General features: G+C 33.2%; 1 protein-coding gene across 1 annotated transcript in view; it reads left to right on the top strand.

Annotated features, from left to right (window-relative positions):
• LOC149801276 (two pore channel protein 2-like) overlaps window positions 1–25,456 on the top strand; it is a 115,316-nt gene that overhangs the window by 80,412 nt on the left and 9,448 nt on the right. Inside the window, exons 23-26 of the mRNA XM_089955335.1 lie at window positions 1,777–1,859; window positions 2,464–2,545; window positions 4,969–5,075; window positions 9,310–9,393. Coding sequence (XP_089811461.1) covers window positions 1,777–1,859; window positions 2,464–2,545; window positions 4,969–5,075; window positions 9,310–9,393 — 356 coding nt within the window. The remainder of the gene's footprint in view (window positions 1–1,776; window positions 1,860–2,463; window positions 2,546–4,968; window positions 5,076–9,309; window positions 9,394–25,456) is intronic.

Consider the following 25,456-nt stretch of genomic DNA (forward strand, 5'->3'; position numbering starts at 1 on the left):
ACAAGGTTTCTAAAATTCAACAAATTATTTATTTCCCCAGAAACCACTCTGATGGGCTAGTGGTTAGAGCATCCACCTCAGATGCGGGAGGTCATGGGTTCGATTCCTGGCTGAGTCATACAGAGACTTATAAAAATGGTACTAGCAGCTGCCTCGCTTGGTGCTCAGCATTAAGAGATTAGTGTTGGGACTGGTCAGCTTGGTGTCAGGATAATGTGACTTGGACATCATGCTGCATGTCTGCGACATAATGCCCCAGTGCTAGACATCACTATAAACTGCCACACTGCAGACATCATAGCGATATGACTGAAAAATTGTTAAAGCTGCAATAAAAATCAAATCTCACCCACACCCACACATTTCCCTAGAATACAAAGTGAAAATTTTAAAAGAACTTAAAAGATTGTGAACTAATCCAAAATAGTCCTCAGAGTTCAAAAGTCAACATGTATGAAGTTCCAATTGTTCCAGATAAATTCCTGTATTGAAAGTGTTGATGTCTTTGTAGTTTCAAACGTGCTAATGTGCCAGTGGCCTAGAATTTGGCAATGTGGTAATTTTGTATCATAATAACAGAATCCAAAATGGCCTTGACTGAATTTGCTATAATTCCAAATTAATATTTTAGTCCAAGAATATTATTGACACCTTTGTAATTCCAGAGAATAATAATTTGAATAAATAAATCCACTCAAATTAAAAATAGAACAAAACAATAAGACTGACTCGGCTTCAGATGTTAATGCAAGAATGAGTAATTTTTCAAGTGAACAACAATGATATAAAAAGCTATGACAGTAATAAAGCCAGGATGTATGTCAGTCTTTTCCATAAACATTCAGAGTTATCAACAAGTTTAGGAATTTCCAAGTGGAAAACTGATGACCTAGACTCAGATTCAAATAAACTTGTTTACCTCCATTAATATTGACCTGAATATTTGATCTATAATTTTAGAGAAATATTAGCTATTATGTTGTTTACAAAATAAATGTCAGTGGTGAGGTACACCATTAACTTGATTTTGGACAGTTGTTAGGTACAAAGTACATACATAACAATAATCAAAAATAGCCAACATATAATACAACTTAAACATGCATAACAGTTTGTCGTTTATGCCCATACAGAAAGACTTAAATCAAAAACTTTACCCAAATTTTCAGATGAATTTGGTATTGCCTGAGGATCAGAGTTAATGAAGGGTTGTGTCAGCTTAAAAGGATGGTGATTACTGATTCTGCTGTATAAGTAGTATTTCTGCTTCTTCCAGGGTTTAAAACTTATGTCTGTAAAGACAAAACTTTAATTGAAAAACTAATCCAATTTTGAAAGTGACCTTGACCTCCCCTGGGGTTCAGAAGGAGGGTAGAGGTACATGAATGTGAAACCCATAGCTCTCTGGTTCAACATTTAAGTGATGACGGCTATCCATTCCATGGGTTGACACTTACGACCATACAAACATTTTTTTCAACTGAAAACCTAACCGTGATTTTAAAATAACCTTTATCTTGCCTGAGGGTCAGAGGAAGGGCAGGGGTTATGTATAATGTATATTAAAGGGTAGAGCTTCACACTTATACCATCAAAATATGATATGGGAATTATGACCAGCACTGTGGAACACTTCTGCCATCAGATTGATTGAGTATATCCATGTCTCATCTATGCTAAAGTAGGTTTTACAGAGGCATTATACACATAATATTTGTATGTAAATATTTCTTGTTTAATTTGAACAATAATAGTTACTTTTATTTCTTTTCCCAGGCTGCTTTAGTTGTTTTATGGGATATAATGGTTGTAAATAACTGGCATGTTTTCTTGGAAGCTTACTCAGCAGCTACCACAAAGTAAGTTGAATGTCATACTTATTAGAGATTTATATTGTTTTTATTCAAATTGATGATAATTTGTGAGCCAAGAATCATCAAGAGAACTTATGAATGGAGTGTATATAGTGAACATTTAACTGAATCAAGGCAGTAGCCATCGCACTTTCAACAATATATATGTGTGTATCTTATCTAATGGAAAATATGCCTTGTTTAAAAAATTGTATTGCAGTTTGTACAAATGTGCAATTTAGTAAAATATCTTAATGTTATTTGTGATTGAAATGCAGGTCATTACATTATAGTAAGAGTCATCTCCCTTTTGAGAGTCATTTAGGTGTCCTAGTTCTCTCACCAGCTCCTTGACAAACAACTCATACAGCAATGAAACAGTTATGTAAATCTGTTAAAAGATCGATTACTGTTATAGCTAAAAAGAGATAATATGTTCCTGGGTACATAAAAAATGTATACACATGGATTTTGACTTTTGTCATTCAAAATTTCTGTTGCTTTCTTTTTTATTGAATAGCGAAAATGAAATGTTGAACTTAAAATACATGAATTTTCAGTAAAATAAAATTATTTACTTTGATTTAACTTAATTTTAATATACTTTCAGATGGTCCTATATCTATTTCATCGTCTGGTGGTTACTATCTGTGGTCATTGTCCTTAATCTTTTCACAGCTCTAATTTTGGAGGTGAGTTGAAGTTGGAGTGTGTATTAGTATTATTTCGTGTGAAAACAAAGTGATGCAACATAATTGTTTTCTCTTTGCAAAGCTTGTGTGACATCCTGGAAATGTACTCAAGCTGAAAGGTTCTTAAGGATGAAATCATCCTTTTTATAGATCATGACAGACTTACAAGAGTGATTTATTTTACATTTCTTGTGTTTTAAATTTCCACATTTAATTCTCCAAATAGACTTCTCACATGCAAACAAATAAAAATATTATGATATTATGCTTCCACGATAAGAAATTCATAATAGCAAATTGTTAACCGGTAACCTGTTTTTGCAGTTTTTGCTATTTAGCAAAAATTCAAGTTGAAAATGTGTGACTTCCAAGAATTTTAAAAAGAAGAAACCATCATAACTGATGGGGTGAGTTTTGAATTGCACTGACCTAAAAGAGCTGTTTAATACATATCTTTATGTGAAGATAAAGGCCAAAATTACTGATCTTTACCTCAAATGAAAGCCAGTGTGTTTAGTATTCATGGACCGTTTCAGCATATCAGTTTTTTCTGTATTCCTGGACTGTTCCAACAATCACTGACAAAGATGAGCCTGTACTGATAAAAATAATATTGTCTGAAATACAACCACAAGATATCAGATAGTTCAGTGCATGTACTGTTAAGAAAGAGTGTTGTCTGAGATACATCTACAAGACATGGATCAACTAAATATATGTACTGTTAAGAAACAGTGTTGTCTTAAATGCATCTACAAGACATGGATTAGATAAATGTGCTGTTATGAAACTGTTGTCTTAAATGCATATGCGAGACATGGATCAGCTAAATATATGTTCTGTTAAGAAACAGCATTTTCTGAAATGCATCTACAAGACATGGATCAGCTAAATATATGTTCTGTTAAGAAACAGCATTTTCTGAAATGCATCTACAAGACATGGATCAGCTCAATGCATCTTTACTTCATTGTCATTTCAAGCTAAAGGTAATATCTTACAGCATGCTTCCTGTGAGTGTATGACAACAATATAACATACATCAGAACCATCAGAGGACAAAACACGTTAGATTAAAATAAATTTGCATCTCTGTAAGCTATTTTACTATCAGGTTGCAAAGGTTTTGTGACCTGCTGTGGTTCATGTTTAACTCTAGACTTGTCTTTTATCAGTAGTCAGTTTCATCCACCATTATCCTCATTTGAAATAATGCATACACATGATCAAAAATATGAACCAAGTTAAGTCGTTTGCATTTATTTTCCATGGCCTGTGTAAGTGTACAATGAGAATATCTAGACCAGTTTAATAAAACCGTCAGATGTAACTTTGCTAATATGAAAATGTTATACTCCTAAAAGTATAGATAACCTCTCAAGTGTATGTGTCCTTGTTTGTGCAGTTAAGCATAAGGAAAATTTACAAAACAGAAAAAGTTTGGTTGGTATTTTTTCAGCAAGACTTAACACATTATTGGTTCTATCATTTCCTATGTACACGCCAATGCATCCAACCTGGGTTGGTCTAGGCAGGTATTGAACTTACAACCTTTGAATTATGAGTCCAGTGCTGTACCAAATGAGTTAGTACTGCTCCTTATAAATGAAAACTGGGGCCCCGAGTGGTCTAAAGTGCTCACCATTGCGGATCACTGCCATCTCATCTCTTTCGATGTGGTTTCAAGTCTCAGATTTGGCCAATGTGGGTATGTGAGAAAGCTCGCCAGTAGCTTCCAGTGGGTCAGTGGTTCTTTCTGGGGTTTTTCCCCCGAGTTCTTCCTCCACTATTAATACTGGCTGCCATGTATAACCTGTCTTGTGCTGAAAAATGGCGCTAAACCCTACAACAACAACAACAATAAATGAAAACTAAATCTCAAGAGATAGATCATGCATCTAAATGGAACTGTTTACTTTTTGTTTCCTTCTTCTAAAGTATTATTTTAAGCGGATTATGTATGCATGGCATTCCTCATTTTGGAATATGCTGTTTTAGTCAGGCATGCAATTTTAGTAATGTTCATTCATTTAATAAGTAATAATGACTTTCCTTGGTAACCATTAAATGAATTGTGACCTCATCCTATTGCCGAGAGTATTGAGTGACATGTTTATAATGCAGCTTCAAGAGGCATTGGAGCAATGAATTTCACTTCATCTGTCTGTTTGTGTCCCCCATTGGTCCTCCCTCTTCAAGTTGTAAATTGGCTCCTTATGTCTATCTTCTTATGCCTTTTGAGAGGAAACTTAAATGTGGATGTATCTTTGGATGAACATTTAAAGTAAAGCATCTTTCTTTCCAAATCTGGGTCACACTGACCTAGTTTTCAGAGTTTATTCAGCATAAATTGGTACAATTTAGTAATTTATTCCAGTGATGCTAAACTTATTTGGCATGGTTTATTATTCTTTTCTTCACAGAATTTCATCATGAAATGGGACAAATTGAAGCTTGCATCCCGCAGACGAACTAGAAGTGGATCTGCTTCAGCAACGTTGTACAGTATGACAGTGCATGATATGTTCAGGTATGTTGTACAGTATGACAGTGCATGATATGTTCAGGTATGTTGCTCACTGTTCCTTGCTTCAGACTTTGTTCTTCAAAGACAGTCTGTAATAATTGTTCAGATATTAAATTTTAAAAATGGACTGCAGTTCCTAAGACTTGTTATAATAGCTGTAATTCATTGACATTTTTAAATACTTTATAAAAGCTATTTTAACTTATACTTACATAAGAGATCTTATTCTGCTTCCAGGGCATGCAATTTGTACTATATAGTATTATTGAACTCGGAGTGGCCCACTTGAGACTCTTGTTATTGCTACTACTCCTGAATGGATGGTCATATCAGCATGGGTATTTTACTGAAAGGCTTCTTATGATGTCTAGTTAATCCGGCATGAAAATGATGCCATCTAATGTGGCTGCCACAGTGGCAATCTTGAAATCACTACTTCTGAATGAACTGTCATATCAGCATGGGGTGTTCACTGAAAGAATTCTTACAATGTGTAGTTGTTAGTAAATAAAAATGGTGTCAGTCGGACCCCTAATATGGTGGCAATTTGGCAGTCTATTTGTGATATTTAATTTATTTGTCACCCAGAGCTCTCTACTATATTAATAGCATAAAAGAACTTTTTTGTGCTTGTTTTTTATATTTTTTTTAATTTTTAGCTTTATTGGTCACTGATCTGATAAACTTGATGTCTATTGTCTGTCATCAGTCACTCTGTCATCTAGTGTCTGATGTCCATCCAGTCGTACAAGTTTGTTATCGCTACTCATCCCCAACTACTTGTAGGATGCCATGAAACTTCACACACATTCATCCCACAGTCTATTTTATTCTGAATGAAAATCATGCGGATTGGACATCTGTAATTGCTGCCATAGTGACCAGCTTGAAAATCTTGTTATTGCCTCTCCTCCAGAATGGATGGATATATCAACATGGGATTTTTACAAAAATACTTCATAAGATGTCTTGTTGGTCCTAAATGAAAATGGTACCAGTCAGAACTCTAATATGGGCAATACTATAGTGATCTTGAAAATCTTATTAACGCTACTCCATCTGAATGGAATGTCACATTGACATAGGATTTTTACCAGAAGACTTGGTATGATTTCTAGTTGGACCTAAATTAATATGGTGCTAATCGGAGATATAATATGACCAATACAGCAGACATCTTGAAAATATTGTTTTGCTGCTTCTGAAGAATGGGGTTTCATTAAAATATTTATTTTGTGTCTAGTTGATCTTGAATTTAAATGATGCCAACAAGATGTAAAAATATGTAAATAATTATACAGAATTTGTCTGATCTAATACTGGTAAGAAAAAATTCTTAACTTTTATGCTTATGTTTAATGTTTTGCACATATGTTGTGGTGATATTTGTGATAATTTACATGTGACTCTTCATCAGAGAGGAATGAACAGTACCCTTTTTCTAGTGATAGGCATGAACAAAAGTTTGCAGAATGCGATGTTAAGAAATGCAAGTAGTCAGGTAATAATATCTTCAGTTTTGAGATCATTGGTTGTTTTAATCACCCATTTTAACATTTTAATATTGTATTTCACAAATTTTCATTTCAGTTCATTGTACAGTTTCTCTTGGAATTTGGGGCTTCGAATTTGGGGCTTTGTTAAAGAAGGTTTTTTTTGCAGGCTAGCATCCATTTTACAAACTAGCAACAACTTAATGTATATGAAAGTAAATAAATTTTTAAAAAATCAAGCATGCTTTATGCATAATTAGGTAAATTAAACAAATAATTCTGGATAAATAACCTTCAAAATAGCCTGAATCATTTACAACTTAAGTATTGTTTACAATGTAAAGACACAGCTGTCATCAACAGGGAAGGGAGACAACTCAACAACTTGAAATATTTACTGCTTTCATAACTCAAAAATAAGATGTTCTTTAAAAAAAAAAAATCTGTAATGTTAGCAGATATTTTCAAAATTTGGTGTATTTAAGTTTTGTTTTTAAAAGAAAGCACCTTATTGAAATCATGTTACTACCACTTGAAGTTCTGAGTGCATATGAATGTTGAAACAGTAATCTGCAGTTTTACACATTCCTATGTCTGCTACCGGCCCATAAGACGATACTTTTTGACCAGAAAATCTTAGCTTTGTCTTATACTCCAAATTGACTTATATATGGATTATGTAATCCGAATCGCTTGATCAAATTTTTCATATGGAAAATAATTATCCAAGAGTGCAAATAATAATGTGTAAAAAATATTTCATTTTGGAGAAGAGATCATGTATGAAAAAATGCAGGATCCCACACTGAGTATTTAAACAATTAAATGAATGTCAGTATTAAATATTTAACATAGATCAGATGTAATTGCACTAAAGCAACATGCACCAGTAATGTAAGTTGTTTAAATTTAATTACATATATGTACATTAGAATTTACAAGTTAGAAGATGAATAAGCATGACAAAGACATATTCCATGACAATTTTATTCTTGCACCTAATGATCAAAATAAAATGTATGCCCGATTGAGAGAGACAGACACACAGAGATGTCTTCATGATTGTAAATCTGTATTGTTCAATTACCTGATGACTGATCTTACTCATGTACAAGTGCAGTACCATATTCCATTATCAATTAATACCTCTAGGTAAGCAATTCCTTCTAGTTTTTTGTTGCCACTTCCATTACTAAAAGAATCACAAGGCTTTGTAGTGGTATTTACATGCTAATTAAATATGCTATGGCTGTATTCAATCATTCCAAGATAGCACCTGTCTGATGTCAAGAGTCAGCAGACCAGATCAGATTAGTGAGGCTACCAATACAAAATGAGGCTACCGATGGGTATTATGAATACAGTACCATATAATGAAATGAAATGCCAGGTGGTTACTAGTGCAAATTTCTCAGCCAGTGACATTTTTCAACTTGCGGACGGAACCCACCGTAATTTAAAGTACATCTAGGATGAGCAAAGGTCAAAAACAATTGCCGCCTAAGTACAGGAAGAGTACATGCACTTTAAACAAAATCTTGTTTGTTGAGAATGGAGAGGTCGTTATACTTGAAATGAAAATTAGACAGCATGCAAAATGGTCATTCTTGAGATTTAACCTAATGGAGACTAATTGGATATAACTATTGTCAATATATAAACCCTGAAGAAGTATGGTATGTATTTTAATAGTTTACATTTACTGTTTCCTTTATAAATGTTTCTCTCTTTGATAAAAGTTTCAGCAACATGAGGGCAATAAGGTATAAAAAAAATTTTTAAAAAACACCACAAAGAGCTGAACTCTCTCTTTCTCTCTCTCTCTCTCTCTCTCTCTCTCTCTCTCTCTCTCTCTCATATTGGACCATATTTTACTTTGATCTTGAGGTACAAGAAGAAAAATGTGATGGAATATATCTACATCATTCTCTCTGTATCACTCTTCCCCTCTCCACCCCCCACCCCCCAAAAAAAACAACAGAAAAAGTATTTTAGTATTAATGATGCAATTTCCCTATTGCTGGAAATCTGAAATAGCATACAGTGATACTTTTAATGTTTATGAAACTGGAAGCTATTATAATTTAATTCCTCACAGCATTGTGAGTTTTGTCCTACCTGTATAACTCAATTAATTTTTGTGTCAGTGTCATTATATGTAACTAAAAGTACATAATACATTTAAAATACTTCTTGTGAAACAAATTAGGTACTTTTAGTTACATTTAATGATCCTGACTGGAAAGGTTACTAAGTTACAGATAGGATAAAATTCGCAATGCTATGTAGAACAAAGTGAAAAATACAATCCAGGGTATTGATCTGGACTCGTCTTATACTCAGCATCGACTTATGTATGGGTGAAGGATGGAAAAAGTGCCAAATTTGCTGATTCGACTTATACTCTGCATCGACTTATAGGCTGGCAAATACAGTAAATAGAATCTCCCAAGTGAACTTTAGTCTTCCATATATGATGTGTTACAAGATTATGCTTCTTATTACAATTTTTTAATATATGGTGGAATATGTTTCATCTGGCAGGGAAAGGGATGAAGAATTAACTCTTAAAAATGAGTACTGAGCTGAAATATTGAGTAACAAGAGCGTAATTGATAGTTTACAAGTGATAACAATTTTTGGCCACCATGTCATGGATCCAGATGTGTTAATGGATTAAAAAATGCTCAGAGACCATTGTAGACACATTCTATAGTAGTAAAATGTCTATTCTTTTGTTCCAGACATAGCCTGGCTGAGCCAGACGAAGAAGATATTATGGGACATTTACGACGACATCGTTTTATGAATCTAAATGAAAGCACAAGGTACTGATGATGAAATAACAGTCTGATTTTATTAACATGGGCATACCCTTGAGTGTTTAAATAATAGAGTCATCAGGTCCTTTTTGATGATAGACTGAACTTGAATAGTGTCAACTTTTATGAGAGCCTTTTTTTTATTGACACTTGGCAGAAAATGGGATATCAGTTGCAAACAGGGTGGTGAGGTATAGTAAAAGTTAGTTTTTCTTCTGTCACACTTTAATTTACTTCTTATCTCCTGAAGTGACTTCATGAAACAATATTTTAGTATATTGACTAAACATTGTACCCTTCCAAAAAATGGAGTATTTTAACATTATAAGAGTTGTTCCCATGTTTACTATTTCAAAATGTCTGTCCACCCATTTGTTGCTGTCTTCTGAAGTTAAAATCTTGTGCACTATTTATGAAACTTAGTATGTATTTGTATCATGACAAGAGTTTGTGTCCATACATGATTCGTTTTTGTCAGAGAAGCATTTTTAGAGTTATCTCCCTTGGGTTGAAAATTGTATCACACTTAACATCATCTTAAATGTTTAAGGTATCTTCCTGAAACTTGGCATGCTATTGCATCATGACTAAAAATTATTTTTAGAATACTATAGAACCTTTTATTGAAATAAGCAAAGTAATACAGTTAGGGACCAAACTGAATAATGTTGTAGTTTATAACTGAAGGAACAGTATAAAATAAATAAAAATATAAACAGTGACACTTTAAGAATAGAAAGTAATTGGCTGTAAAAATGGAGCCTATAATACTGATAAATTATTACAAGGTTGACATGGTATTATGATGATAGGTTGCGTGTGAACAAAAAATGCTTGATTGGATGAATTGATGTTAGAGACAATTTACAATTGAAAGCTAGCATAAACTATGTGTAGTGTCATACTTGTGAATTAGAATTTCTTTACACAGTTCTATATACATGTTTGCAAACTGTCCCATTTTCCTAATATTGAGTTTGATCTAGTAAATACATAAAACACCGTATTTAAGTTTTTACATTTATTTTCATGGAATTATTTCTCAAAACTTTGCCATATTTGAAATTCTTAAATATTTGGAAGCCACTTTGATATGATTGGTGCAAAAGAGTTTGTCAGTTGCCTGTCTTGCCATATTACAGTGCCTGAAATATTTGTCATTTTATGTTATTGCATGTTTTTGCATTATTTTACAGTATTTCAAACAGTAGTGTTATAACTCTGTTGACCACAAATTGATGATTCATCTGTAAAGATGTCAACATGAATATGAAAATATTAATTATTAATTAATTATTAATTAAAACAATATTAATTTATTAATAATTTCTTAATATTTAGAAATAATTGTTATCAGATTATAGCAAAGTAGAAGGAAAATTAAAGTTGGAAGATAGGTCACATAGGTTGTCTTTTTAAAGTACTACTGAAGTCAGCTTTGTTAAATGGGGATTTAAGCCAGGTGAGCAGTATTATGGCCTCTTGGGACACTTGTTTAACATGATTTTGAAGTTACAGGTAATTGTATTGATTTATTACAAGACTTTTGTATATGTACATGTGAAATTATTTCATTGGTTAAAATATGTATGCATAAATGCATATATTGATGAATGAGTGAATAAATGGATGCAGTGTATGTTTGGATTTATGTGTACAGGTGTACAGGTCTTCTAATATGTATGTATACTCTTTGTGAGAAATGAAATGACATGAAATTTTGGACATTATTTCCCAGCTTGTAAATTTCTTCCACATCAAGCAGAAAGTCCTTATTTTGAAAATTACAGGGTTATAATGTTAGCATGATTATGGTGATTGTATTTCACATATTATATATGCAGCTACAGAGTCATATTTCAGTATTTGTCAGTACGTATCTTATTTATGACTTTTGGGGCCTCAGTTAATAAAGTTGATGAAGCCCTAAATCATGTCAGTTCATGATCAATTTGGTTTGTGCAAGTGAACTTTACTGGGAAGTATTGGATATTAATGCTTTTATATTAATGTGACCATGGCTTACAGGAGTAATGGCTCCTATTTATCAGTACTGACTTAAATTTGTACAGCTTAACATTAGCAAAAATGGATGGAATCTAAATAAGTCAGCTATGTGCCTCAATATTCATGAGACTTTGAATGAGTTCAATTTCTGGGTTTGTACGACCTCTTCTACAAGAGTTATTTCCCTTGATCGTCTCTATTGATGACTTGGGTTTGTACAGTAGAACTTTGCCAATGTGTTTTCCATTTCAACCAAATTCAACATGCAACAGTGTATTGCAAAGAGCTTAAAGGAGTTTAGTGTTCCACTTTCCACATTATCATTTACCAAGTTATGCCCCCTGATTGCCAGCACTTTTGACTTTGGTTATCATGGGATAATTTTGCTGAGGTTTATTTGATTTAAGGTAGTTTTGGTTCATGGCTTCATATTGATGAGAACAAGAAATGATTTCAGCCAAATTTTAAATGAAGGTTTATACTGATGTTATCTGAGTGAATATGATTTCTGACAATCTTAGTCATCTTAAAGAGTACAGGGTAATCATGGCCACAACATACCAATTCTGTTGACTTTGTTTATCAACAGAAGTTCTCTGTTTAAAATCCTGCTGATCAAATTAATGTGAGCAGGGTCCCTTTGAAATGCATCCACCACTGATAGCTTTAGTTTGTTTTACATTGTTTATGCAACAAAATTCCTACAACAGTCGCTCTTAATGGCCAAGATGCTGGTGTAAATACAGTTGCTTTTCACTGTAAGGGACCTCAGAATAAAACATTGTCTTTTATGAAGTTAACATGATTATTGATCCCATTATATCAGTTTTGGTGAAATTGCTACTCATGTTATTTCACTCACATTTAGTGTGTCATTCATGTTAAAAAAGAGGGATCATTGTTTTACCCTCAGGATCAAAGAAATCAAAAACACAGAGGTAATCACCCATCTTGAATGGGTAGCCACTATTCCTGGCAAATGCTGTAATTTGGAATCGAATCTATGTCTGCATAGGTGTTAATTATATTTGATACCCATATGCAGTCTAGATTTGGATTATTTTCTATCTTCAGTACATTGGCATTATCGTGGTGCATATTTGTGAATGTTTTTGTTTTCTGTAAATCTTGATTCAACCATTGTGATATTTGTCTGAGCAGGGTGAGAAAATTTAATTGGAATTATTTGCATAAATTTTATGTTTTTCTTTGGTTGCCAAAGCAGCATTAGATTGTACCTTATAGAGATATGATAGCAAATGTGGTACAGCAATTTTCTTACCCACCAACTAACAATTTTACTGGCATCCTCTCAGTTTTAGTAATTAATATAAACATTTCTTTTCTTAAAATCTGCATTCAGCATACTTTCATATATTTAACATTAAGTTACTCCACTTTGTTGAAAATATGATACAGAAGATTGTCATGTCAGCAGTAGCTTGCCTTTAGCCTGTCCCAAAACAAAGAGCCTAATTGGAACAGTGTGTGTGTGTGTGTGTGTGTGTGTGTGTGCATGCATACATGCATATTGCACCTCTGCACAGTTGTGGCTATATGGTGCCAACTAAAAGATAAACTTTTAATAAAAATATAAACTTAGATTGAAGAAAAATTTTGAAAGATAAACTCAATGTAAACATGACATACAACAAGAAAAATATAAATAGTGATATTAAAATTCTGTAAAATGTACATAATATAAAAAATAATGCATAACAAATCCCAAAAACATGCATCTTGTATACATAGTTGATTTACTGGGATTCAGCTATGTATTTTCAATAAATATGTTTAAAGTTGATGTTGGTTTTTGCTCTTAGAACTTAATTTAAGCACTGCTGAAGAAATAGAAAACACAGAGGTAATAAAAATGTCCAAATCTCTGTCATTTTATATCTATGATGAAAACTAGTCACTTACAAGAACTGATAGGATGCCAGGGAGAGATAAATATACTGTCTAGTCTGTAAATCCTCATATTTTATCCATAGTCACACAATTTTAAAGTTGAAACATGTATGATGTGGTAAAAGTATTTAATGTTTTCTACACATTTTAAGTTCAATATATATTTTGATCCACACTTCTCACATGAAAGAACATCAAATAATATTTTTATTCTTCAAATTACCTTACCTAATCATTATACCTAAGGAGAACTACAACAACCTTGCAAATCCTGCCCTCCTAATCTATAATGTTTTAGCTAAGAAGCTAAGAGTTATTTGCCTACCTATGCGAGTTCCCTCATCATTATTAGATATTATTTAATGCATGAAGACTCAGCCTTACTTGTTTTGACTGAAGACATTTTCTGCCTACTGCCACTGGAGTTGTGTCCTCTGACAACAACTGCCTGGTCTAAAGTTCTAGCATCAGTTGATTGTTGAGTAAGAAGGAAGAATCTACTGTTAAATTACTGTCAGTCTGGAAGAGTTCAGTGATATTCTGCGCTGCTTATATTATCAGTTACAAGACCGAAACATCAACCAACCCTTTTTCTGACAAAGATGTCTTCCTGCTAACTTTAGACACTGATTTGTTAGGTCCCACACACCACTTTTCCACTTGGATATCCCAACAGTTGATCAAGGTATTCTTGGTAGTGTGCAACATTGTGGCTGTGGGCTCTATGTTTTTATATCCCAAATCCCACAGGGCATACACCGATGTCTGTTTCCAAAATGGTTTCCAACATTCTTCGCCTAATGCTGTAACAGCAGCTTCAAACTGACAGAATAAAATGCAGTGCTCTCTACCTCCACCTTTCTTAAAACCATTATAAGGCCATGATATGCATGCAAATTTTGTCATCATTAATGGTCAGGTTGACAAAATCCACAAACAAGCCACCAAGGAGACCAATTTCCCTCCCTCAAAGTTCAGCTACAGCCAGGGAATTTTCAGGTCAATCAACAAAATGATTTGAAAGGATGCCATTAAGATACAAGCCATAGGGAAGCAGTCCTACCAAATCTACAACTGTTGAAAACCACATTTCTCCTGGACAAGAGGTAGTGAGAGGGCAATAAATTTCACCAGTGTTCCTCTTCATGAGAGCCTCCCTTGATATTAAAATGACATCATCATCACACCATGCTTATTACAGATCCCAGCAGAGGAAAAGGCTCCAATTCTTCACTGCTCAGTAGGACAACATATGCCACAATGACCTATGGAACCAACAAGTGATTTCTGAGGAACTCAGTATCACTTTCAGTGCACCTCCTGATTTGGCCATGGCTCCTTCAGCTATTTGCCCTATCATTGACTTAGGTGCACTCAGTGAATTCACACCTCTTGGTTCACAGTGGACACACAACAGGTTCCTAATGCCATCCAGGTGAGAGACTGTGCTATAAGTGTGGACTTGAAAGATGTGTATATTTTAGTCCCCATTCACACTGCTTCCAGGAAGTTTCCACGATTTGCCTTCAAAAGATACTGTTGACCAGTTCAGGGCAGTCCAAGTTGGACTTGACGCTGGTCCTTGTGCTTAAACTTGATTGATGAATGGGGAAAATGGCACATGTCTTGACCACCTCCATGGAGGCAACATCAACTACCTGGACTGCATTCTGCAAAAACATCAGTTGAGTATCATCTTGGAGCAAGACATTATATCTGTTGGTACTGTCCTTCTCAACCTTACCTTGTCAAAAAGCACAAATCTGACCTCATACAACCTAAACATTTTATTAATCAAGTTATAGAGTTCAGTACTCATGACAGGTAATTAGAGGACATCTCCCTGAGTTACAAGCATTGAAAATCAGTACAATGTTGGCTTCCATGCCTATAAGGAATGATCTAATCAACCTAGAATCCTCTTGCCTGCTAGGTTTGCTCAGTGTGGCAGTGGATAGCTTAGTCCTAGGTCACCTATTTATGCACCTGTTACAAATTATTATGTTATCTGAATGGAGGCAGAGGCCTTACCCATTTAACCAGCTTCTTACAATCTGCACAAATATGATGTTGCATCTCAGAAGATGGGGCAACCTCACTTGGCTTATGCTGGGTAAACCACTGCAGTACAACCTCTGTTAATCACAGTCTGGATTTGAGCACAGATTGATGTGAGGAACACCTCCTTCCATCATTCTGGGGTGACAGTGGAGTGTGGCCCCCTCGAGAGCATCATTTACATATCAAAATTCTCAAGATGAAAACTATTTCATTGGTGGCAGGAGGATCTACTTAAGGATGGAGTTCTGAATCTGTCCAACAACTCCATTGTAGTGACTTATCTCAAATGCCAGTTGTTCCCAGACCTTTGTGTTCTTGTTTGGGATTATCTAAAGTGGCATCTTCAATAACAGATCCATGTCCAAGTTTGTCATATTAATGGCAAACGAAATGTATCAAGTGACTTGCTGTCTTGCAAGAATCATGTCTGGATCACATTAAACAAGCCCTCAGGAACAAACACTTCTCACAGTCAGTGGTGGATGAATCTCTCAAGCAAGATGGCCCTCTGCTTTAAAAGCATACAAAGGCAAATGGAAAAACTTCACACTGTGGTGTGCCCAAGAACACATTATACCATTGCAGGCATCAGTACCTCAAATAGCTAACTTCCTTCTATGGCTCCTTGGTGAGAAGCAGTTAGCACCAATCGCCAATCACAATTGAAGGCTGTTGTTCCATGATGACTGACACCCAGCAGAGAGGACGTCAGACATAACAAAGACCTATTAGATCTTCTTGCCAGATTTGATTACACGTGTCCAAAGACATTGACTCTTTGCCCAGAGTGGAATCTATCACTGGTACTAACCTGGCTTAACAAAATACAATTAGAACCACTCTCAAGAGCCTTATTGGTTCACACTGCATAATTATCACATATGATCCCTTCTTTCATGGCCAAGAACAGACTCCCATTCATGGGGAATCAGACATTTGTAATTAAATTCCGTCTGCTCTGGACACTTCATCTCAGGGTCATCAACAGCACCCAATGTCAGCTCTGAAGTGGTACTAAAGAAGGAGTGAGCTGTTGCATCAAAGGACATTATGATTATTCTAGAGGGAAAGGACAATATATTAGCAAAAACAGCTTTGTCCAGGATAAAATGGGGTATTCATTTTGCATATCAGAAAATAATCCAAACCAAGTTAATTGCTTCACATCTCAAGGTTCACCTGGATCTGATGGGACTTATAGCTGTGGTGCAATGGGTTACTTTTCTGAGTTGTTCGACAGCTTCATAGAGACACATCTTTGACTTCCGCTTGATTTGCCTGAGGAAAAATATTTTCCTTTCCAAGCCACTCCCTAACTCATATTCTCCAGTGTGGCTACCTAGAAGCTCACTCAAATACCTAAGGGGTAAGGACATGTATTTCCCTCCACATCTTACCTATTCTTCCAAGGTATTATGCTCAGGTAATGTGCTTTACAAAGAAACCAATTTTTCCTGGTACAATGTTTTTTTAATAGTCCTTACCTAATCATAATACACATACATCCTCCCAGCCTCCCTCCCTCCAGTTAGACAGCAGGCCTTCCCATCCAGTAGTAACTGAAGTATTCATGAGATTTGATGCCAATCCGTTTATCAAGTGGAGATAAATGCTACCTAGGTGGGTAGATAACTTTTAGATTTTTGACTAAAATGTTTTAGCCTGGGATGGCTGGATTTGAGAGGTAGTACATGTAGTAGTTCTTCTAAAGTATTAAGACTGGGTAAGTGTCATTGAAGAAATATGTATTTTTGTACTTGAAAAACTTGGTTTTGCTGCACGTTGATGCACATAGGCTGCATTATTCACGAGCTCAGGGTTTTTTTCTTTAAAGTAATTGATTTTTTTGTTCTTGTTCAACACAGAAATAAAAGTCATTTACCAATTATAGTGTTGTACAAAATATATTGCATAATATTGTTTAAAGTTTTCAATAAAATACTTATGTATCTAGCTTGTTTTTTATCATTATACATTAGAGATGCTATTTGTAAGCTGGTATGCATGCCAATTAAAATAATGTGTTACATACTAAGCTTTGCTCTGTTATAAGTGCCCCCACCACTTTTTTAACATTTTTCAGGCTATTTGTATAATGTCCTATTCAGAGAATTTGTTAATCATTTAAAAAATATTGATACAAAATTTGTTGTAATAGTTTTTTTCTTCAAGTTTTCCCTTTGTTGGTTTCTCATGAAGAATGATTTTACCAATATATACAGTTAAAGAGTTGCTTTCTTGCATGTATATTAAGCCTGGAGCAGGCCTCCCTGAAGTAACAGACCTAGCCAAATATTGAAAATGTCATCCCAATAATTGACAGATCACCCTAGTTCAAAGACTTGTGATACATTTCAGGTATACTGTTTCAACCATGTACTTTCTGTCAGATGTGGACATGATTTTGTCCTCACAGATTGGCATAGCATTTCTTGAAAGATGTTAACCAGCTGAATGACTTAAATGGAATAATGACTATCATGTTTGCCCATTATCAAGTTGTGGATTAAAATTACTTTCTAAAGCATGAAATGGCAGTGGATGGCTATAAACACTGTCATTGCAAACAAATAGGCAGGACTTAAAGAAGGTCAGATATATGGCATTTCATTATGACTACCCATTCATTTCATTATAACTACCCATTCATTTCATTATCACTACCCATTCATTTTATTATGTTCGCTTTGGTGGCCTTGGGTGCAGGTCATGGGTTAGTACCCTTGCCAAATCATAGCAAAAACTTATGAAAATGGTACTAGCAGCTGCCACACTTTGTATTTAGCATAAGTTAGTGTTAGGACTGTTCAGCCTGGTGTCAGAATAATGTGACTGGGTGGGACATGATGTCATATGTCGGCGGCATGCTGTCCCAGTACTAGACATCACTATAAACTCCTACGCTGCTGACATGGTAGCAATATGACTAAAATTGTTAAAACTACATTAAAAATCCAAAATCAGACATATTCTGTTAACATTTCACTATGCAGCTTTGCAAGAGTTTTCAATGTTATTGTAAATTGTAGGGGTTTAGGATTTTTTGTGCATGTTCTTTATCTACACCAATTATACTGCTTCTATATGTAGGGAATGAAGTTTATTTTGATTTTGCAATATAAAAAGTATGTAAAAAGAGCTCACCATAATCTTGATCCATAACCTATTAGCAGACATTGCACATTGATAATGGTCATTAAATATGACGAAACTGAGAACTAAAACAAAAATCAATAACATTTTGTTTGAAGTATTTAGCTCAAAAATGAATTTTCCAAAGGCTCTGGCACTTATTAGGTCAAATACAGTATTAAGATAACTTATATTAATGTCTGGTGATAGGAAAATGCTTGCAATAAAATGACCATTGTGTGGGTGCCACTTTTGAACATTTTGACATTGAGGATCAATGAAGTGTCCCCTGGTTAGGCATTCTATTCCAGGCACTGAAGGGTCCCCTGAATATACATTCTTTTTCATACAATGAAGTGTCCCTTATATATATAGTATAACCCATGCACTGAAATGTCCCTTGGATATACATTCTATTCCATAGCATGAAGTGTTCATTGGCTATACATTCTATTCCATACAATGAAATGTCCCCTGGATATAGATTCTATTCCATGCAATAAAGCATCCCCAGGATAGACATTCTATTCCATGCACTGAAGGGTCCCTTGGATATACATTCTATTCAATACAATGAAGTATCCCCTGGGAATACATTCTGTTTCATACAATGAAATGTCTTCTGGATATATGTTCCATTCCATGCAGTGTAGTGGCTCTTGGATATATATTCTATTAAATACAATGAAATGTCCCCTGGGTAGATATTATGTTCAGATATATCAATTTCATGACCAATTATCATACTCATTTCTTAATAGTCTAGAAATTACTTTAATTGTTCAATTTAAAGATAGAATGCTGCAGTTCTTAGGACCAACATTAGTAACTATTATAGGTAATAATGTTTGAAAAATAGAAGTGAATTTATTTTTAACTATTACAAATATAAGAAATCTTATTTTATTTCCTGCATTTATATCTGGTCATATTATTGAGCTTGTTTACTAATTCAAGAATTTTTTTTTTGTTAAATGATTACAGTTATGCCCTAACATGATGATTAGAGTTCACTAGGTGCCATCATATATATATATATATATATATATATATATATATATATATATATATATATATATATATATATATATATATATATTGCATTTTTTGCAATAACAGCAGAATAATGTAAATAATTAGTATGTCTCACCAATCCTTGTGATTGTATTGATAAAGCATTTTCATAAATAAATGTTCAGAAAGAAGCAATATATATATATATATATATATATATATATATATATATATATATATATATATATATATATATATATATATATATATTGGATTTTTTGCAGAGAATCATGCAATGTTACAGGCATGCATAAGAAAATTACAACTCAATTATGTAAATATTATGTCTCACCAGTCCATGTTATCATTCTGATAAAGTGTTTTCATCAAAAATGTGCACAACAAAGCAGAAAGAAATATAAACTCTATTTGAATATGAATTCATAATTGGAAACAGTAAAGAAGAAATAAGTCAGCAAGTTGAAAAAAATGGAGAACAGCATATAATCCATAAACAACAAAAAAAGCAGCAGCAGAAAAACAACAAATCATCACAACAACAGAGTAAGGAACAACAGGAAAGGAAGTATTCAAAATCCAAAGAAACTACAGCAAGGAACAGTAATACACATATAGCTCCTCCCAAACAAAAGAGTCAACATGAATAGGAATTTTATAAATTCAAACAAGAATCAACATGATGAACATCAGTGAAAAAACTTGACTCCCCAGGGCACAACAAAGAAGAATACGCAGAAGCCATAAAATGGGGGGAATCAGAAAAAGTGACCATGAGAAAGACATTGACAAACCTGGTAAAGATTTTACAAGGACTAATAGAGACAACATCACAAGACAAAAGAATATGAGGTTCCATAGATTCAATAGTAGAAGAGAGCAAAAAAGAAAAAAGCGAAGAAAACAAATTAAGAGAGGTAATAAACCTCTCACGAAGAAGATTAACTGATAATGACTATATACTGTTAGGCAAAGGCCTAAAATTCTGTCTCAAACCAAAATGTCACAATAAAATTAAATTAGCTGAAGAAATTTTTTTTTCTTTCTAGACACATAAAATTAAAAGAATTATTTTATGATAAAGCTTACGGCAATTCAGAAGGTTAATCAGATTCATTTCATTCTAAACAAATGGAATATTTCATCACAATTCATCACAATTAAATCATCTTTTACACCAGCTAGTGCATGTGATTCCTATTTAAATTTTTATGTTGACGTGATCACAAAAGAGATATTACATGGGAATCATCAAAAGCAATATTATAGTATTATTTCTATGGATGAAATTAAGTCTTTATATAATCTAATGAATGATGACAGTACAGTGATTAAAAGGGCTGATAAATCAAACACTATTATTATTTATGAATAAGAAGATTATGATGAAGAAGTTGAACGTCAATTAAATGATGAAAAATACTACAAACCTATTAAAGATGACCCGTCAGTAGAAATCAAATAGAAAATTTCAACATGCATTAATGAGATCACTAAAAATAATAATTCCGTTTATGAGGAATTTGATACTTTCCCTCTTAACATACGTACACCTCAGTTCTATATATTACCCAGAACTCATAAAAATCCTGACCGTAATGTACCTTTAAATTATTCAGGACAATCCATTATATCAGGTTGTAATTCATATACTGAAATCCTGTCCAAATTTATTGATAGTGTTTTACAACCTTTAATGAAAACACTTCCTTCATACATTAAAGATACTACTGATTTCATTAAAAAGTTGAAGTCTATTTCACAGCTATCTGATAACTCAATCCTGGTATCATTAGATGTAACATCACTATATACCAACATTCCACATGCAGATGGTATTGAAGCGTGTAAATATTTTCTTGATAACAATCCTAATAATAGCACACTATCTAGTGAAGATATTTGTAAATTAATAAAACTTATCTCGGAAATTAATTATTTTCAATATAATAATACAAATTACATCCAAATAATGGGTACAGCATGGGTAGTCCTATGGTTCCTTCATACGCTTCCCTTTCATGGGTAAATTAGAAAAAGATTTTCTTCAAAACAAAAAGTTTAATCCATCAGTTTGGTTCAGATTTTTAGATGACATATTTATGATCTGGAACCATTCAACTGAAGAACTGAAAAAATTCATTGATCACTTAAATCATTTTCACCTGATGATTAAATTTACTTATACTGCATCTAGTATGTGTGTTTCATTTTTAGATGTAAATGTAATACAAAATACTGTTAACACTATCTCTACAAATATTCATGTCAATAAAACTAATATCCACCAATATGTGGAATATTCTTCATGTCATCCCATGTCATGTATAAACGGTATACCATGTAGCCAGGCCAAAAGATACTGACACATTGTTCAAGATGATTGTCAGTTAAAAAATTTGTTGAATAAATTAAAAACATATTTCCAAAACAGAATTTTTCCTACACATATAATTGATTCTCCGCTGAACAAACCCTGTAATCTTACTCAACATGAGGCTTGAAACACAGCAAAATGTACAGTAGAGAAAAATATAATTCCTTTCACAATACACGTACAATATAATCCTTCATTACCTAATATAGGCCTTACAATTAATGAATATTGGTCTTCTAAGTTTATCAAATAAAACCAGCATAAAATCACTTTACAACAATGAACCAATTCTCACTTATAGAAGACCCAACAATTTGTAAGATTTTCTGATTAGAACTAAACAGGCAGAAAATAAAAAAGACCATTTTTGTCATCTAAATGTAATAGACACAAGTGCTTTCAATGTGTAAACATAAGAGAAAGTACTTCTTTCAGTAGCACTAATATAAAAAAGTTATTTTCTCTATGTTATAATGCTAACTGCATATCAACTGATGTGATTTATCTGATAATCTGCAAAGAAAATGTAGCAAGCAATATGTTGGACGAACACTTCAGTAAGTTTCTAATAGAATGAATAATCATCACTTTTATATAAATTTTTTTAGAGATCCTCAGTTTCAGTCTAATATTTGAACACACTTTAACACCAATAATCACTCTCTACTCGATTTTTCTTTCATGCCAATAGATATTGTGCATGAAGACATGAATAGACTCATAAAAGAAACTTACTGGATTCATATCTTAGATACTGTGTATCCTAATAGCCTTAATAACAATGCATTATGAGAAATTGTATATCCTTTATAACAATGTAATTATATGTATGACTGTTTGTCTCTATTTTATTTTATTATTTAACTAATTGGACATTGGACATTTCTAATAAGAAATTTTCATTTAGGTTTGAAATATTTCAATTGAAATTTACATACACATGTTGGTCTCATAATGTATTTGAGATGAACAAGGTCAAAGGTGTGAAACTGGCTCAGTCTCATGCAAGTTTGGGCATAACCATTTGATTATATGGGTAATGAACAATATACTAGAACTTTAGTCATTCTTAAAAAGATGGGAAAGCAGAAATGAAGTATGTCAAAATTTGACTCAGAAATATCTGATAAGTAATATTATGATTTCACACCAATGCACAGCAAAACAAGAAGTAGCATGTTTGATTATAACAGTCTACCTCTCCACCCCATAAACATAATGGTTCTTCTGTTCCATTTAGAATTCAACTTCTGTACAGTATAACCATAGTCTTAGCACTACAGTGACATGTGGTCTATGTATCTCGGTGATTTGAAGCTAATGTCTGTATTTTTTGCTACATTTTAAGGAAGTAAACAAGAACTGATTTTAAATGTACATGTATAGCCATATAATGAGTTCCACTAAAGCCATAATGTGTGGATATGTTTAACTTCCACAAATGCCATAATGTGTGGATATGTTTAACTTCCACAAAAGCCATAATGTGTGGATATATTTAACTTCCAAAAAAGCCATAATGTGTGGATATGTTTAACTTCCACAAAAGCCATAATTTGTAAATATGTTTAACTTCCACAAAAGCCATAATATGTGGATATTTTTAACTTCCACAAATGCCATAATGTGTGGATATGTTTAACTTACACGAAAGACATAATGTGTAGATATGTTTAACTTCCTCAAAAGTCGTAATTTGTGGATATGCTTAACTTCCATAAAAGCCATAATGTGTGGATATGTTTAACTTACATGAAAGACATAATGTGTGGATATGTTTGACTTCTACAAAAGCCATAATGTGTGGATATGTTTAACTTCCTCAAAATTCGTAATTTGTTGATATGTTAAATTACATGAAAGCCATAATGTGTGGATATGTTTAACTTCCACAACAGCAATAATGTATGGATATGTTTAACTTCCACAAAAGCCATAATGTATGGATATGTTTAACTTGCACGAAAGACATAATGTGTGGATAAGTTTAACTTCCACTAAAGCCATAATGTATGGATAAGTTTAACTTACATGAAAGACATAAGGTGTGGATATGTTTAACTTACATGAAAGACATGCGGATATGTTTAATTTATATGAAAGTTATGTGAATATGTTTAACTTACATGAAAGCAATAATGTATGGGTATGTTTAACTTACATGAAAGACATAATGTGTGGAAATGTTTAACTTCCACAAAAGCCATAATATGTGGATATGTTTAACTTCCACAAAAGCCATAATGTGTGAATATGTTTAACTTCCACAAAAGCCATAATGTGTGGATATTTTTAACTTCCACAAAAGTCATAATGTGAGGATATGTTTAACTTACATGAAAGACATAATGTGTAGATATGTTTAACTTCTACAAATTCCATAATATATGGATAAGTTTAACTTACATGAAAGCCATAATGTGTGGATATGTTTAACTTACGTGAAAGACATAATGTATCGATAAGTTTAACTTACATGAAAGACATAATGTGTGGATATGTTTCACTTAAATGAAAGACATAATGCGTGGTTATGTTTCACTGACATGAAAGACATAATGTGTGGATATGTTTAACTTCCACAAAAGCCCTAATGTGTGGATATGTTTAACTTCCACAAAAGCCATAATGTGTGGATAAGTTTAACTTACATGAAAGACATAATGTGTGGATATGTTTCACTTACATGAAAGACATAATGTGTGGATATGTTTAACTTACATGAAAGACATAATGTGTGGATATGTTTAACTTACATGAAAGACGTGTGGATATGTTTAACTTACATGAAAGACATAATGTGTGGATATGTTTAACTTACATGAAAGACATGTGGATATGTTTAATTTATATGAAAGACATGTGAATATGTTTAACTTACATGAAAGCCATAATGTATGAATAAGTTTAACATACATGAAAGACATAATGTGTGGATATGTTTTACTTCCACAAAAGACATAATGTGTGGATATGTTTTACTTCCACAAATGACATAATGTGTGGATATGTTTTACTTCCACAAAAGACATAATGTGTGGATATGTTTTACTTCCACAAATGACATAATGTGTGGATATGTTTAACTTTCATGAAAGACATAATGTGTGGATATGTTTAACTTACATGAAAGACATGTGGATATGTTTAACTTATATGAAAGACATGTGAATATCTTTAACTTACATGAAAGCCATAATGTGTGGATATGTTTAACTTTCATGAAAGACATAATGTGTGGATATGTTTCAATTCCACAAAAGCCATAATGTATGGGTATGTTTAACTTACATGAAAGCCATAATGTGTGGATATATTTAACTTCCACAAAAGCCATAATGTGTGGATATGTTAACATACATGAAAGCCATAATGTGTGGATATATTTAATTTCCACAAAAGCCATAATGTGTGGATATGTTTAACTTACATGAAAGCCATAATGTGTGGATATATTTAACTTCCACAAAAGTCATAATGTGTAGATATGTTTAACTTCCAAAAAAGCCATAATTTGTAGATATGTTTAACTTCCACAGAAGCCATGAT

The sequence above is a fragment of the Sinohyriopsis cumingii genome, chromosome 4 (assembly GCF_028554795.1).
Source record: "Sinohyriopsis cumingii isolate HCF-2022 chromosome 4, ASM2855479v2, whole genome shotgun sequence".
Taxonomy (NCBI): Eukaryota; Metazoa; Mollusca; class Bivalvia; order Unionida; family Unionidae; genus Sinohyriopsis; species Sinohyriopsis cumingii.